The 18,337-nt window shown below is 35.4% G+C and overlaps 1 protein-coding gene across 2 annotated transcripts in view; it reads left to right on the top strand.

Moving 5' to 3' along the window:
- The first annotated feature begins 2,534 nt into the window (after positions 1–2,534).
- Positions 2,535–18,337, top strand: part of PDE8B (phosphodiesterase 8B) — a 326,848-nt gene continuing 311,045 nt past the window's right edge. Inside the window, exon 1 of one of the 2 annotated variants that reach the window (XM_031966218.1) lies at positions 2,535–2,958. In XM_031966218.1, the coding sequence (XP_031822078.1) occupies positions 2,737–2,958 (222 nt within the window). In that variant the 5' untranslated portion in view covers positions 2,535–2,736. The remainder of the gene's footprint in view (positions 2,959–18,337) is intronic. The other variant, XM_031966210.1, reaches the window with a different exon arrangement.

The raw sequence follows: 18,337 nt of genomic DNA, 5'->3' as shown, positions 1-18,337 counted from the left end.
CTTGTGTCTGGAATGAATAGGGAAAATAAAGCAGATCCAAACTCTAACCTCATTCTCAGGGTCACAGGAACTAAAGGTATATGGGGGTGGAGTAGGTGGAGCATAGGGTGTGAAGATAGCACTTCTTCACAAACAGCTTAGCTTATAATGTCTGTGCTGTGGGTAAACCTTCAACCTCTGGACATAGCCCCAAAGAGAAAGAAAACTTCCCATTTGGTCGGTTTTTAAAATACAGCCTGTTCTGGATTCCCACCCAAATCATAAGGGAACACGATGTCTTTTCCTGGAAGTAAAGCATTTTCCACAGGGGCAACTCCACCTTAGGTGATCTGAGAATGTGTCAAAGCTGTGTTCCATTCATAAAAACCAAACAATCTTGAAGATACAATGACCATCCAAAACTCCAGAGGATAGATGATGAAGCTGACTATTTACCCCTTGAGAGAGAGGTGCAGAACACATACACACACACACGCACACACATACACACACACACACACACACACACACAACCTATAAGGGAATATGTTTTGCCTGATTACGCAATTTTGTTGAAACAATTTGTTAAAAACAATTTTCTTTTTCTTTTTTTCTTTTTTTTGATGGAGTGGGAAGGAGAGAAAATCGATTTCTTTTCATTTAAAAAATAATAATGATAACAACAATAACTATAATAACAAAAAGAGCAACAATAAAGTCATAGAACCTACCTTAAGGCTTGGCTCTACTATGTAACTTTCATGTGACTTTGGCCAGCTCGATTTACTTCTCCAATCCTGTTTCTTTATCTGTAAAGGAATTGGCTTTAAGATCTCTGAAGTTCTTTCCAAATCCCCAGATGTGCTTCTATTATCAATATACAAGCTGATACTGGAGGCAGAACTGACAAAACTTGGGACTGACTGGATAGGGATGATAGATTAAGGGAATTAGGAGAGTTTAGATGATGTCTAGGGTCCCTCAGAAGTTTAAATCTTATCACAAAGAAAAGGTAATATAAGTTATTCCATAATGGAATTTGTAATTTATGTTTGTAATTTATGATCTGTATAATAATAGTAGTTAACATTTATATATTTCTTAGCATACCTTTTTGTCCCACAACAATCTTGTGAGATAAAGAATAAGGATATTATTTTTGCTACTTTATAAATGACAGAAGTAAAGGTCAGAGTAGTTAAATTATTTGCCTGTGGTTACACAGCTAGGAAGGATTACAGTAGATTTTGAATCCAAGTCTTGAATCCAGGTCCAGTTCTCTAGTCACTAGACCAGCTGTCAAAAGGATTATGTCTTTCTCTTCTTTCTTTTTCCTTCCTTATTTCCTCTGAAATGAATCTTACTTAAAAACAACTTGCTGTGGTTTCCTTTTCATCCATAAGAAGTCTTATTTTTCATCATTATTTCTAGATGAGAAACGCAGCAGGCATAAAAGCTGTTGTTGGTCCTTGTTCTGGGCTGACTCAAGCCATGTGGGCAGCCAAAGGGAAAATGGTGATTTCAAATGTCTTGAACATTTTTGTTGTTAATTCCTTCATGCCCCAGAGGACTAGATATCCTGTGGAGTCTTAGGACTCTAGTGAAGTTATGGTAATTGTGACAATAATGAGAGTCAAAACGTCTGAGACTTATTTACAATTATAATGCTTAATTAGGTGATTGGCCCTCACTCAAGGTGGAATTTTGGAAGCCTGATGATTTTCATAAAAAACTGTGACTTCAACCTGTGACCTAAAGAGAGGGTTTGAGAAGGGGATAAAAGAAAGACATCCAGGATATTTCAATGCATTTGTATTTGACTTATGTTTAATAATTGTTTATATAATTAGCACATTTTTCTTTCTCACAATTGGCTTTTGATGTATTATTCCTTTAACAACAAAAGGAGGGTCTATAATATTTACTTACTAGTAAATTTATTTTATCCTAAAGAGGGAAAGTCTCTTTTATTGACAGTAGTATCTTGTATTATACCCCCAAATTATAATACTACTAAGTGGAAGCATATTTGTATATTCTCATAAAATTTATACATATTTGGGTTGCAGAAAGCTGGAAGAGCAGGTCCTAAACCCTCTCTCTCTTTTTTTTTTTTTTTCCTGGGGTGGAGAACTGGTGGAAAGGGGAAAAAGCCATAGAACTCCATCAGTAATCGGATTTATTAAAAGTCTACTATGTGCCAAGGACCGTGCTAGGTGCTAAAGGAATCCGACGACATTAGTCCCACCCTTTACGGACTTTATATTCTGTTCAATCTAGTCTGAGCACACTATGGGATAATGAATCACAAAGAAATAAATTTAATTCCTTTAAAAGACAAGCCCCGAACTCTTTTATCTCCAAAAGGGTCCGGGAGACAACAGTCCAAGAACAGAATCAGATTTGACTCGATAGACTTCACTCTATACGCTGCTAAAATTTAGCACCTCTGTGAGCAGTACCAATCTACGTCACCGCTAAAAGTCTAATTACCGGTGTTAAAATGAGGAAAGTCATGCAGATGACATCTCTTGCTCCAAAACCCTAGATCCAGTGATTAGAGGAAAGGACTGGGCGCTAAATCTGCGCTAAGGCAGCGCTATCGGGGCGCGGTGGGGCGCTAGGACCCTGCCATTGGGCAGCCTGGGGACGTGTCGGAGGAGGGCTCGGGAAGCTTTAGCGCCCAGGGAAAGGCTCTCGGAGAAATCCAGTCCCTTGCACGTGCAGGAGCCTCCTAGACCCTCGGCAGCAGCTGGGATGCGGGGGTGCGGGTCTGGGTCCCGGGCGGGCGGCGCAGAGACTGTGGCAGCGCCTAGCCGTAGCCGAGCTGCTCCGGGGAGCCCCAGCCGTCTACAGTCCGGGACCGTCCCGGGGGAAGGGACCCCCTCTCCTGAGCTGCGATCGGCACTGGGTTCTCCTGCCTCTGCTGGGATGCATAAGTCGGGCGCTTGCGAGGGACCGCGATACAGCCCTAAGGAGGTGAGCCCCGGGGCCGGGGGCGCAACTGGAGCCGGGGGCGGAGAGGCGGGCAGCTTCCAGCGCCGAGGATCCGCGAGGCCGGTTGGTTTAACACCACCTCCGGGGCATGTCACTTAAACTCAGGCTCTTCTAGGAAAAGGGGGGGAAGCCAGACTCCCCACCTCTCACCCTGATAAACACCCGGATTGCAGTGGGCCCTCTCCGTAGCTCTTCTGGAGTAGGCAAGGAGAGTTGCTCTCCTAGCTACATCAGGTTTCATCATTGAGGGCTTCCTAAGATCGCTTCCGTGGGAAGAAGTAACCAGGTCGCCTTGGGGCTTCTCCCCCACCCGCCCAGCTTTCTTGCTAGCCACTTCCCTAGGCTCAGGAGGACTTCGGAGACTCCGTTCGTGTAAATGCAACCTGCTGTCTTCCGAGGGACCATGCCCTCCTCCCCGCTAGCGTATGCATGTCGTGGCCGACTTGACTTTCTTTCTCCTGTTGCGCCTCACTTTTCCCGCACTCAGAGCCCTCTTTTTTCCTCCCTTGCTTGTACCCTACGCTTCCGTACCACGACTCTTTAGCTAGGTATGTGTGCGTGTGTGTTGTGTGTATCTTTTCTTCCTCCTCCTCCTCTTATTCTTCCTCCTCCTCCTCTTATTCTTCCTCCTCCTCCTCTTATTCTTCCTCCTCCTCCTCTTTCTTCTCCTCCTCCTCCTTTTTCTCCTCCTCCCCCTCTCCCTGCGTAGCTGCTTGCCATTTTTTTCCCCTAGGAAAGGCTGCTTATAGCTTCTGCTGCTTAAGACCCTGTTGCCGGCCTCTGACGGTTGAATCAGCTGAAAGCTCAAGGCTACAGCCTCCCGGTCCCTTGCTCGGCCTCCAGCAAAACACACACACACACACACACACACACGCACACACACACACACACACACTCTCTCTCTCTCTCTCTCTCTCTCTCTCTCTCTCTCTCTCTCTCTCTCTCTCTCTCTCTCTCTCTCTCTCTCTCTCTCTCTCTCTCTCTCTCTCTCTTTCTCTCTCTCTTTCTCTCTCATTCACTCACTCACACACTCACTCACTCACTCACTCACACCCACCATAGAGGCCCTTATCACCTCTCCCACAACCCTGGTTATCCTAAGGACCTAAGCCTGCTTTCCAAAGCAATCACCACCTAGAGCGGTATTTACTGGGCAAACAGAAGAAACGCATTGATTTAACTGTTGCCTGGTGGGAAGTTGTACCGGGTAGAGAAGGTTTGTGAGGGAGGAGTGGTCGGGACGGAGAAAAGGGTCTCCTCCTAATTGACGACATTTACAGTAATAACAGCCTGCAGTGGCAAGGAAGGGAAGCGAATTGATTGCCTCTAGGAGCAGTGCTGGAGCAAGGGCTGAATAGGTTCGTGAAAAAGAGATCTTGAATTTTCAGAACATTTTCAGTATTCTGGGATCCAGTGCTCCGGGCTGTAGGGAAAAGTTGAAATTGTCTTTGGGCTTGGCGAACCGGGGTCTGGACAGGAAATCCTAATTCTTTACTTAACCTTTATAAATGCAGAGATAGTTGTCTTAATCTTTCCAAATCTCCTCTGTAAAGCCTCAGCTTTAGCAGTTCAGTTGATCCAGTTTTCAGTTGCAGGTTGTTTTTGAGTCTGTGGAGTCTGACATTAATTTACCTCTCCATGTTGGCAGTCTTAAGAAGGAACTCATGATTGAATGAATGAGCAGGCCTGAGTTGCCAAGGTTGCCACTTGGAATTCTTATTTCACTGGAGTACCCACATTGGACAAAATATGTGCATGTATGTGTACACAATTACTCCAGCGTTATTTGTAACACTCATGTCAAAACATTGCAAATATTTTGAAGATTTTTTTGGTAGGAAATAATAAGAGCCCTAAAATTATTTGACAAATCTAGTTGAGCAATAGTGACTGTGAAGAAAAAGGAAATATTTTGATACTATCTTTCCTAGGGCCAGTTAATCAAAACACTTAAGGGATGTAATTGAGAGAATAAAATAATTACTATCAGTTTTTTAGAATTGTATATTTGAGGAACCTATGTCAGCAGTTCTGACATATAGGGGTCTCATCTATTTAACTTTACAGATTTTCTAGTCATCAAAAATGGAAGAAGAATTTATTCAGGATAAGTTTCTCTTATAAATAGGAGAGAGAGGGAATAAACATTTATTAAACATTTAGTATAGTGCCAGGAAAGTCATTTCATTCTGTCTGCCTCAGTTCCTTCATCTATAAAATGATCTGGAGAGGGAAATGGCAATCCAGAGGATATCTTTTCTTTATTTTTAAAAATTTGTTTCCACTCTGCTTTCTTTGCTAGAAAACACCAAATGAGGTCACAAAGAATCAGATGTGACTGTAACATTTGACACAGTAACAAGAAAAACAACATGTGCCAGGCTATATATACATATATATATATATATATATATATATATATATATATATATATATATATATAGTGTCTTTCCTAGAGTCACACAGGTTTTAAGTGTCTGAGGACAGATTTGAAGCCAGTTCTTCCAATTCCAAGACCCAGTGCTCTATCCACTGTGATACCTAATTTGGCAAAATCACTATTTTGCACTTATGTAATATTATGCATTATAGTTATCTGCTATTTATACTGGATTCTAATATTAGACTATAAGGGTAATGACCCTGGAAAAAATAGGTGATTAATAAATGTATGTTGATTAAATGAATGAAACTATTAATCAACTTGCAAATTTTTCACTATCTTTACACATTTATTGGCATTATGTCCCAATGTATCTGATAAAATAGAGAAGATTAGACTAAAGAAAATCTGGACAAGAATTGAGGGATGATTTGTTTTTGTTGAAATCTAATTGTTTTGGGGTATATCTCAATTCTTTCAGGCCCTAGGGCTACGGATTTGAATTAAAATGGATGAACATTTCATTAATAACTTCATTGCCTGCTTATATTGAGGGCCCAAGGTAACGGTCCTATTTAGGAAGAGAGTGTCATTTTCTAACCAAGGAAGGAAGGAATCATGATCTCTTCTGAGTTAGTCCTTTTTAAATCAGCCTGTCAAAGGAATAAGTAGGAAGCAATATACAAGAATGTATTTCATGATCACTGAAGTTATGAAAAATTAGAAAAAGATAAAGGATGCTGCTTGGTGTGATTACAACAGCTTATTATATTATTTCCACATTATGAAGTGAGAACATTTGTCTTTTGCCAGAATGGAAACTCCTTCCTCCACCAACTTGCAATTTATGTGGCTTGAAGAACTTAGAGGTTAAACTAATGTGTGTCATCAAGGTCTTTCTGACTTTGAAGATCAGTGTTTGATCCACCATATCATGCTGCCTCTACTCAGAGGAAAAAACACAACAATCTGAGTCCAATTAAAGTATAAGTTAATACATAAAATCCAGTGTATTATACTTATTTATCAATTATTGTTACCTAATGACTTAGGGTAAGGATAACTTATCATGGTGGCAAATGATGAGTTTGATAATGATAAAATAAAGAGGTCTCCTGGGGCTTTACTAAATATAAAATATGTCCTGAGCCTTTTTAAATAGGCACACTTTGAAATGTATCACTTTTTTAACTTGCTAAAGATATCATGAATCTAGAGTTGTAAAGGATCTCAATGATCATTTAGTTTACTTCTCTTATTTTATATTGTTATTTAAAATTTTTTTTAAACTTTTTTATTCACTTTTTTCATTTGCAAATTATCTCCCTCCCCTTATTCCCTCTCCTACCAAATGAAAAGACAAGCAAAACAAAATCTGTAACAAATAGGTAATCATGCAATGTCCATATCAGACATGGCTATATATATATATATATATATATATATATATATATATATATATATATACAGATACATATATACATGCATACATTCACACATACTTCAGTTTGCATACTCTGAGTTCAACAATTCTCTCTTTAAAGATGGATAGCATATTTTATCATGAGTACTTTGGAACTGTGGTGGTTTATTGTGTTGATTAGAGTTCCTAAGTCTTTAAAAATTTTGTCTTTATGCTGTTATTATTATTATTATCTTTACAAGATTGTTGTTTATGCTTTTCATGATATAGATTGTTCTTCTGATTCTCACTTTATTTTCCATCAATTTATGCGGATCTTCCCAGATGTTCTGAAACCATTCATCATTTATTATAACACAATAGGATTCCTTTACATTAATATAACTTAACGGGTCCATTCTCCAATTGATGGGCATCTCCTCAGTTTCCAATTCTTTGCCACACCAAAAAGAGCTACTATAAATATTTTTAGATTTATGGATCCTTTTCTTCTTTCTTTGATCCCTTTGGAGTAAAGTCAAAGCAGTAATATTGATGAGTCAAAGGATACACATAGTTTAATAACCTTTTGGACATAATTCCAAATTGCTTTCCTGAAAGGACAACCCATCAGTGTACTATTTTCCCACATCCTTTCCAGCATTTGTCTTTTTCCTTTTCTGTCATAATAGCCAATCTGATGAGTGTGAAGTGGCCTTAGAGTAGTTTTGATTTGTATTTCTTTTATTGTTACATTTTTTATGCTTATTTGTACAGCTTAGATTTCTTTCTCTGAAAACTGCCTATTCATATACTGTAACTATTTATCAATTGGGGAATGACTCTTATTCTTGTAGATATAAGTTAGCTCACTGGGTATTTTAGAAATGAGACCTTTATTAGAGAAATTTGCTGCAAAAATTTCCCCCAGGGTCTTGCTTTTCTTCTAATTTTAATTTCATTGAGTTTTTTAATGCAAAACTTTTAAATTTTATTTAATCAAAACGATCCATTTAACCTTCTGTGAATCTATTTCTTGTTTGGTTAGGAAATCTTTTCTTACGTGAATACAACAGGTACTTTCTTCCTTGCTCCACTAATTTGCTTATATCTTCCTTTATGTCTAAATAATAGCTCATGCTGGTATATAGTGTGAAATACTGGTCTATATATAACTTTTGCCAGCTTACTTTCCAATTTTCCTAGCAGTTTTAGTCATATAATAAGTACTTGCTCCCAATAACTGGAATCTTTGGGTTTATCCAACCTTGGGTTACTATGTTCACTTGCTTCTGTATTTTATATATTTAATCTGTTCTACTGATCAACCTCTCCAGGTTTTACTCAATTCCAAACTATTTTGATGATTACAGCTTTGTGATATAGTTTGAGATCCAGTATTGCTAGGCCTGCCTCTTTCCCTTTTTCTTTTTCTTTTTCCATTGATTCCTTTGTTATTCTTGACCTTTTGTTCTTCCTGATAAATTGTGTTATTTTTTCTAACTTTATAAAGTAATTTTTGATAATTTCATTTGTATTATATTGAGTAAGCAAATTAATTTAGATTGTATTGTCGTTTTTGTCATATTGACTCCATCTACTCACAAGCAATTGATATTTATCCAATTATTAGATCTTTATTTCTGTGAAGTGTTTTGTAATTGTTTTCGTTTAGTTCCTATGTGTTTTCACAGTTATATTTCCGAGTATTTTATCTTGTCTGTGATGACTTTAAATGGAATTTCTCTTTCTATCTTTTCTTGACGGATTTTGTTGATGATAAATAGAAATGTTAATGTTTTGTATAGATTTGCTTTATATCCTGCCAATTTGTTGAATACATTGATTGTTTCAATTACTTTTAAAAGATAATTCTGTAGAGTTGTCTAAATGTACTATCCTATTATATATTAAAAATTTATGGTTTTGTTTCCTTGTTGGTTACATTTATTCCTTAAGTTCCTTTTCCTAGTCTTATTGTTAGAGCCTGCATTTCTAGTACAGTGTTAAATACTAATGGTAGTAATGGACATCCTTGTTTCTCTCCTAATCTTAGTGGAAAAACTTCAAACTTAACCCCATTACAGATAATGCTTGCTCTGGATTTTCAGATAGATAGCTATTTATCATTTTAAAGCAAGCTCAATATATTATTGGACTTCCTTGTGTCTTAACATTAATGAGTTTGTGTTTTCTCAGAAGTTTTTCCTGTATCCATTGAAATAAGCATGTGATTTTTTGCTGTTTTTATTATTGATATGGTCTATTATGCTTACTATTTCCTAATATTTAAACAGTCCTGGATTTTAGTCTAAATAGAGTCTGGTAATAGTGTATGTTCTTTGTGGATATAGTGCTGTAACCTCCTTGGTATTATTTACTTAAAATGTTTGCATTAATGTTCATTAGGGAAATCAGTATATAGTTTTTTTTTTCCTTTGTTTTGGTTCTCCATACTTTAGGAATTAGGAAGATCATGTTTATGTAATAGAAAGGATTTGCTAAGTATATTTATTTCTTCAAAGAGTTTGTGAAATGTTGCAGTTAACTATCCTTTGCATGTAAGGGTAGATTAAAAAAAAATAAATCCATGTCATCTTGTTTTTTCCCCAATAGAAGGTCATTTGGGGCTTGTTTGATTTCTTTCTTTGGACAGTTTATATTTTTGTAAATACTCATTCATTTCATTTAGATTGTCAATTTTATTAGCATGTAGTTGGGTAATAATTGCTTCCCCCTTTATTGCTTGTTAATTTGCCTTTTTAATTTTTGATAATGATAATTATTCTTTTTTAAAAATCAAATTATTTATTTCCCCCAACAAGCATCTCCTCGTTTATTAGGTTAAGGGTTTTCTAACTTTAATTTGTTAATTTCTCTTTTGATTTTCACAATATCTATTGTAGTATTTAATTTCTTTTTTTTTAAAGCATTTTAGTTATATGCCAAATTTATTGATTTACTCTTTCTCTTTTTTATATTCTATCTTTTAGAATTTATCTTTTGTAAATATTTATACATTTTACTTGGATTGTCAGTTTTATTGGCATGTAGTTGAGCAGAATATCTTTTAATAATTGCTTTTATTTCCTCATCATTGGTTATGAATTCATCATTTTAGCTTTTATACCGATAATTTTATATTGATAACTTTTTAAAAATCAAATTACCCAAATAGGTACACTAATTAACATACTGTTACAGGAGCTGTGAATTAGTTTACTCATTTTGCAGAACAATTTGGAATTATGTTCAGAGCACTATAAAATATACCCTTTGATCTAGCAATACCATACCACTACCAAAAAAATAAGAAAAGGTAAATGATCCATATTTATAAAAATATTTATAGCAGCTGTTTTTGTGGTGGCAAAGAATTGGAAATTGAAGGAATGTCCATCAAGTGGGAATGACTGAACAAGTTATAACATATGAATGTGATGGAAAACTATTGTGTTGTAAAACAGCATAAAGAGGATAGTTGCAGAAAAACCTGGCAAGAATTATGTGAATGGATGCAAAGTAAAGTAAATATAACAAGGAGAATAGACCACCCAGTAATAGCAATATTATATTATTCAGATAATCAGTTGTGAAAGACTTAATAATTCTGATCAATGTAATGATCCACCACAGCTCCAAAGGATTCATGATATAAAATGCTCTTAAGCTTTAGATAGAGAACTGATGTACTCATTGTTCAGACTGTAGCATTTCTATTATTTATTTATTTTTCTGAACATGGCTAATGAAGAAATATTTTGCGTTCATTTGTATAATGAGTAGGGGAGAGGTGAAAGGTAAGGAAAAGATTTACAACAGAGAAATTTTTAAAAATCAAAAATTAAATTATCCAATGGATTATCTATTTTATTTGATTAAAAAAGAACATATAAATATAAGCTATATGCATATGCCTTATGCATTATGAGTTAGGGATCCTTCACAGTTGTGCAAGTTGAAGAATGTGATCATTCTTGCTTAAATCCTTGCCTGCACTAGGGACAGCTCCCTAGAGCCTTTAAGATTAAGATTCTTACTGCTAATGAGTTCACTTGGGTTTTCATAGAATGGCCTGAAGGCATATATTCATTTGTGAATGATTACAGTAGTCAAAAACATTTTATTTAGTTTCAGCAAGTAACTATAGAATAAAGTTATGGATTTTATAGCTGGAAGAGACCTAGGGAGAAAAAACAACTGTGGTTTTCTATGAAGACATGGCACCTAGGTGGTACTGGATAGACCACCTGTGTGATTTTGGGCAGATCTTAGGTCTTCTGACTCCACTTTCCTTATTTGTAAAATGAGGGGGTTGGGATAAATGGCCTCCAAGGTTTCTAGATCTTTGCTTTTGTTCAGAGCAATAATATTCAATTCAAAAACTATCCATTGAGTGTCTACTATGTGTCAGTACTACATTGGACAAGGAAGTTCTAAAAACAAAAAGGAAACAAAACAATCTGTCTCAAGTTGCTTAAGTTCTTAATCCTTTAATAAATACTTATTTAAATGCCTTCTATGTGCTAGGCACTATATTAGATGCTGGGGACACAAATAAAAAGAATAAAATATTATAAATTACTTTCATATACCATAGCTTATTCAACCATTCTTCAACTAATGGGCATTTACTCATTTCCCAATTCTTCGTCACCACAAAAAGAGCTGCTATGTACATTTTTTTTACACATGTGGATCCTTATCCCTCCTTTATGATTTCTTTGGGATACAGATCCAGTAGTGGATCAAAGGGCATAATTTTGGAATTATTTGGACATAGTTCCAAATTGTTCCCCAGAATGGTTGAATCATTTCATAATTCCACCAACGATGCATTAGTGTCCCAGTTTTTCCACATCCCTTCCAACACTTATCATTATATTTTCCTGTCATCTTAGCCAATATGAGAGATGTGAAATGGTACCTCATAGTTGTTTTAAATTTGCATTTCTCTAATCAGTAGTGATTTAGAGCATTTTTCATATGACTATAGATGGCTTTAATTTCTTCATCTGAAAATTGTCCATTCATATCCTTTGGCCATTTATCAATTGAGAAATGGCTTGTATTCTTATAAATTTGACACAGTTCTTTATATATTTTGTTAATGAGGCCTTTATCAGAAACACTAGCTGTAATTTCCCCCCCCCCCCAACTTTGCGTTTCCTTTCTAATCGTAGCTGTGTTGGTTTTGTTTATGTAAAAACTTTCTAATTTAATGTAATCAAAGTAATTGCATTTCATAATATTCTCTAGTTCTTTGGCCACAAATTCTTCCCTTCTCCAAAGATATGATAGGTAAACTGTCCCTTGTTCTCATAATTTATTTATAGTATCACCCTTTATGCCCAAATCATGTATTCATTTTGACCTAATTTTGGTACGAGGTGTGAGATGTAGGTTTATGCTGAGTTCCTGATATATTATTTTTCAGTTTTCCCAGCAGATTTTGTGAAAAATTGAGTTTTTATCTTAGGAGCTGGAGTTTGGGGGTTTATCAAATACTAGATTATCAAATACTAGACAGTTATTGGTTATTGTGTCATGTGTATCTTAACTATTCCATTGATCCCCCACTCTATTTCTTTGTCAGTAGCATATGTTTTTGATGACTGCTGATTTACAATAAAATTTTAGGTCTGGTACTGCTAACGCATCATACTTTGTATATATTTTTTTCCATTAATTCCCTTGACATTCTTGACCTTTTATTATTCCAGATAAATTTTAAAATATTTTTTCCTAGCTCTATAAAGTAATTTTTGACAGTTTGATTGGTATGGAACTGAACAAGTAGATCAGTTTAGGTAGAATTGTCAATTTGCTCCCCCTGAGCAATTGATATTTTTCCATTTGTTTAGATGTGACTTTATTTGTGGGAAAAGTGTTTTGTAATTGTGTGCATGTAGTTCCTAAGTTTGTCTTGGTAGGTAAATACCCAAATATTTTATTTTGTCTACAGTTATTTTAAATATAATCTCTCTCTCTCTCTCTCTCTCTCTCTCTCTCTCTCTCTCTCTCTCGCTGCTGGGCTTTGTTTAATAACATATAGAAATATTGATGGATTTGTGTGGGTTTATTTTATATCCTGCAAAATATCCTTTATTTGCTAAAGTTGTTATTCTCCTAAGTTCTTTATAATTGAATCTGCCCTTCAAGAAACAGATCATCCACCATCTTTTCTTTCAAGGTCTCCCCAATTTGGCCAGTCCATAAGGATCTCATTTGTTTGAATTTTTATAGCACTATTTACTGATACCTTTCATTTGACACCTAGTGCAAGTTATCCCAATATTGTTATGATTAGCTACTATTATTGTTAGTTATCACTTTATAGCTGTGGCTCTATCTCTCTAAGATCTTTAACGGGAAAGACTGAAGCTTATTCACAATTGTATTCCCCATGAAAGGTACCACAGTGTCTTGTACCTAGCAGGTAACCATAAAGGCTTGCTGCTGTTGGTGGGTTAGCTCACCTTTATGTGATATTTTGTACTTTGCAAATTAAAAAGCCTTACAGCTGTTCTATTATCACCACCATTTTATAAATGAGAACACAGAGGAGCAAAGGGGCTGTTAGTGCTGGAGCTGTGACTCCCATCCAAATTTTGTGACTCCAGCACTAGTCTTTCTATTACACCAGTCTGGGTAGGTTCTGGGTGCCAGCAATCAGCAGCCTTCTAAGTGTGATCACTGGCTTGAGCAGTGCCAGGGTGGTGCCATCAATAAGGATGTAAGCATAAGGAGTCTAAAAAATAGATGTAAAACCAAAGGAACAGGAAAGTAGGAGAAGAAAAAGGGGAGATATGATTGAAGAAAATAGTTAGAATTAAGCAAACTAGTCACAGTACCTGGTAGTAGCAATTGCTTAAAAACATTTTGACTGACATATGTAACACTCTATACCCATAAACTCCCATGTCTCTATGCAAAGAAAGGAGAGTCCTTCCTTAATTCTTCTTCCAGGCTAAACTTAATTATTATAATTAGTTTTTAATTTTTTAAATTTAATTTATTTTTGTAATATTTTATTTTCCCAAATACATGTAAAATAGTTTTCAAATCCATTTTTTATTTTTATTATTACTTTTATTGACTTTTTATTTTCAAAACATATGCAAGAATAATTTTTCAACATTGACCCTTGAAAAACCTTGTGTTCCAGTTTTCCCCCTTTCCCCCCACCATTTCCCTAGATGGCATGTAATCCAATATATATTAAATATAGTAAAAATATATGTTAAATCCAATATAGGCAACTACCTTTTACAGAAACAGATATTGATTTCTAGTATATGAAAAGGTGCTCTAAGTCAGTATTGCTCAGAGAAATACACAATAAGACAACTCTGAAATTTATTTCATATTTATACAACTACCTTGCTTCACAAGAAAAATCAGATCAAAAAGTTAAAAAAAATGAGAAAGAAAATAAAATTCAAGCAAATCACAACAAAAAGAGTGAAAATGCTATGTTGTAGTCCACTCTCACTTCCCACAGTCCTTTCCATAGATGTAGATAACTTCCATAATCACAAGATCATTGGAACTGGCCTGAATCATCTCATTGTTAAAGAGAGCCACATCCATCAGAATTGATCATTGTATAGTCTTGTTGTTGCCATGTACAATGATCTCTGGTCCTGCTCACTCAGCATCAGTTCGTGTAAGTCTCTCCAGGTCTTTCTGAAATCATCCTGCTGGTCATTTCTTACTGAACAATAATATTCCATAACATTCATACACCACAATTTCTTCAGCCATTCTCCAATTGATGGGTATCCACTCAGTTTCCAGTTTCTGGCCACTACAAAGAGGGCTGCCACAAACATTCGTGCACATACAGGTCCCTTTCCCTTCTTTAAGACCTCTTTGGGGTATAAGCCCAGTAGAAACACTGCTGGATCAAAGGGTATGCACAGTTTGATAACTTTTTGAACATAGTTCCAAATTACTCTTCAGAATGGTTGGATCAGTTCACAACTCCACCAACAATGCATCAGTGTCCCAGTTTTCCCATATCCCTTCCAACATTCATCATTCATTATCTTTTCCTATCATCTTAGCCAATCTGAGAAGTGTGAAGTGGTATTTCAGAGTTGTCTTATTGTGTATTTCTCTGAGCAATACTGACTTAGAGCACCTTTTCATATACTAGAAATCAATATCTGTTTCTGTAAAACTTTGTGTTCCAAATTTTTCTTGCTCCTTCCTGTACCTCTTTCCTCCCCAAGACATCAAGTAATCTGATAGAAGTTAAATGTGTGCAATTCTTTTAAACATAATTCCATATTTGTCATGTTGTTCAAGAAAAATCAAATCATGAGGGGAACAAACCACGAGACAGAAAAAAAAGCCAAGTAAATAAACAACAACAAACAAGGAAAGCACTATGCTTCAATCTACTGTCTCCGTAGTTTTTTATGATCAGTTTTTTAAAACCAATTATTTTTTGCTGCATTTAAATTGTTGTTGCATGCTAAACAATAATTATACATGCTGTCTTCCTTCTGCTTCCTCTGCATTAATTATAAGAGATCTTCCCATTTTTCTTCAAATTCTTCATATTTGCCATTTTTTTATGAGGCACTGGGCAACTAGGTGGTGTGATGGAAAAAAATGCCAGGTCTAGTGTTAGAAAAACCCATTCCTGAGTTCAAATCCAGCCTCAAAGACATATTAGCTGTGTGACCCTAGGCAAGACACTTAATCCTCTTTGCCTCAGTTTCCTAATCTGTAAAATGAGCTGGAGAAGGAAATGGTAAACTACTCCAGTATCTTTGCCAAGAAAATCCCAGATAAGGTCACAAAGAGTAGACATGTTTGAAGAATAACAATTAACTGGGCCAGCACTTTTTGCAAGATTGAATGTTATAGTTTAGCACAGGCTATGATGAAATGTAAGTGCTTTTTGATGCCAGAATAACACCTGAAGCTTTTTTGGGAAGCTCATGATTCTTTTAGGTTGTAAGCATTTGAGGGCAGTCTATGTCTACTTTTGTCTTTGTATTGCCATTGCATAGCCCAGTCCCTTGCATAAAACAGATGTTTAATAAATATTTATTGAATTTTGACAGAATCTTAACATTGATTTTGATTTCTAGTCCAACCCCTACTTAGGTATCACTTCTTCAATATTCTTGACTAATGGTTATCCATTTGTCAGAGGCTTCCTTTGAATGATGACCCCTAAATCTACATCTGGGACAGCTTAGATCATTGGGGGGGGGGGGAGCTTTTCTTTATATTGAGCCAAAATCTCTCTCTCTGGAACCATGTGATAACCATTCAAATGTTTGAAAATATGATGCTGTCTTTTTCCTACCCTATCCCCAGTTCTAACCCTACTTCTCTTCTTCAGGCTGTACATCCACTCTTCTTTTTGTTGATCTTTCTGTAGCATAGTCTTCAGTCTTCTCACCATCTCTATTCTCTCTTCTGAATGTGCTCTGACATTTTTTTTTTTTTTTGCTTCTTGTTGACTCCAGATTGACTGTAGACAATGGCTCCACGGATGGCTTTTGAGATGCCAGTTCTAATGACAATATAGCTCTATTTGGATAACTTTGTGTAGCTGTAGTTACTGTTCTAGAGATGAAGAGAAGACTGAAAAAGGTCAAATTTCTTCCTCTGGAAATCTGTACATATTACATTGTGAGTAAGGCTTTTTTCCCCCTTTTTTGTATGAAAGTTTGCTTTCGTATTTAATAAATGATAAAATTATATGTATACTAAATATTTGTTTTGAAATAAATTTCTTTATGATTTGTTATCAGAAAATGATTTATTTGTTTACTTATTTCATATACCTATATACTTGAGATCATGTAAAAGTTTCTTGGATAAAAGGGGTCAGAAGTGGAAAAAGTTAAAGAAGCCCTGCTCACAATTGCCTTGTTACTTAAATATAATCATCACCATTTACAGATGAAGAAACTAAAGCTTAATATCAATGAATGACTTGCCCATCATCAAATAGCTAGTAAATATCTAAGGTAGGAATTGAACTCAGGTCTTGTAGGTTCTAAATCCAGAATATATGTATATATGCATGTATATACACACATATACACATACACATATATATATATATATATACACAGACATATATATGGTTATGTGTGTATTACATACATATTGCACTTATATGTATATATGTATTGTATATATCTATATTGTGTATATATAGATATGCCCTGTAAATAGTACATCTGCTTGCATATTTATTTGTGTATATAAACATAAATATATGTGTATTTGCATGAGTATGTATGTATATATACATGAACACACACACATATATACATTATATATATAAATATATACCTATATACATAGGTATATATTTGTAAATTTGTAAATATATACATATTCACATATATATTGGGCATACAATGCAAAATGACAGCAAGTTGTGCCCAGAATTGAACAGGAGAATGAGGGTGAGTTGTCACTTTGGAAAATTGTAGTGATCTTTTAATGATCATTATTTTCTTGTACAGGCCTTTCCTGTGTTTTTTTTTAAATAATTAATTTTTAAAAATATACATTGCTTTATGAATCATGTTGAGAGAGAAAAAATCAGAACAAAAGGGAAAAACTATGGGAAAGAAGAAAAAAAAGAAGTGAACATAGCATGTGTTAATTTACATTCAATCTCCATAGTTCTCTTTCTAGATGCAGATGGCATTTTCTATCCAAAGTCTATTGGGATTGCTTTGGATCACTGAACCACTGAGAAGAACCAAGTCTTTCATAGTTGTTCATTGTACATTCTTGGTGTTGCTGGTTCTGCTGTTTCATTCAGCATCAGTTCATGTAAAACTTTCCAAGCCATAAAGGCCTTTTCTGAAAGGTGGTTGTTTTTGTTGCTAAGGATCTTAATGCTCTTAATCTCACCTTTTTCATTGCTGGGATTACATTCAGCATTGGATGTACAGGTGAGTGTTTTAGATTGTAGCCAACCTATAGGTGGGTGTTTTAGATTGTAGCCAACTTACTGATTGACAGTGACTTGTGGGGTATAAAGTGGAAGTTATCTTTTGGAGGTAGGATAGTATTTATGCATTTAGATGTTAAAAGATTAGGTCAGGTTTTAAAGTGGATTCGTTGTTCTGTAGTGGTCCAATAGAAAAATACTATAACCAAATGTTTTCCTCTATCTTTTTTATGTCATAAGTCACAGAGCAGAAATCATCTCCTCCCTTCATTTTATAGGAGACAGATAATGCTCTGAGGCAGCTACATGGCACAATGAATCGAGCACTTGGTCTGGAATCAGGAAGACTAGCTTCCTGAGTTCAAATCTTGCCCCAGACACTTACAAGCTTGTGATCCTGTGAAGTACACAGGCAAATTTAAATATGAAATGAATATAAAAAGTATCCAGTCTTTAGTTATTCAACACAGTATCAGCCAAATGAATTCTGTGTAAATATCCCTCTAAGCTAAATACTTTTAGCCACCTTCCTTTTTCTGCCACTGACTCTTTTTTTTTTTTTTTTTTTTTGTTTTTATTTAATAGCCTTTTATTTACAGGATATATATATGGGTAACTTTACAGCATTAACAAT

Source organism: Sarcophilus harrisii, chromosome 1 (assembly GCF_902635505.1).
Source record: "Sarcophilus harrisii chromosome 1, mSarHar1.11, whole genome shotgun sequence".
NCBI classification, from domain to species: Eukaryota; Metazoa; Chordata; class Mammalia; order Dasyuromorphia; family Dasyuridae; genus Sarcophilus; species Sarcophilus harrisii.
The sequence above is the reverse complement of the archived record's forward strand: the minus strand, read 5'-3'. Positions and strand labels throughout refer to the sequence as shown.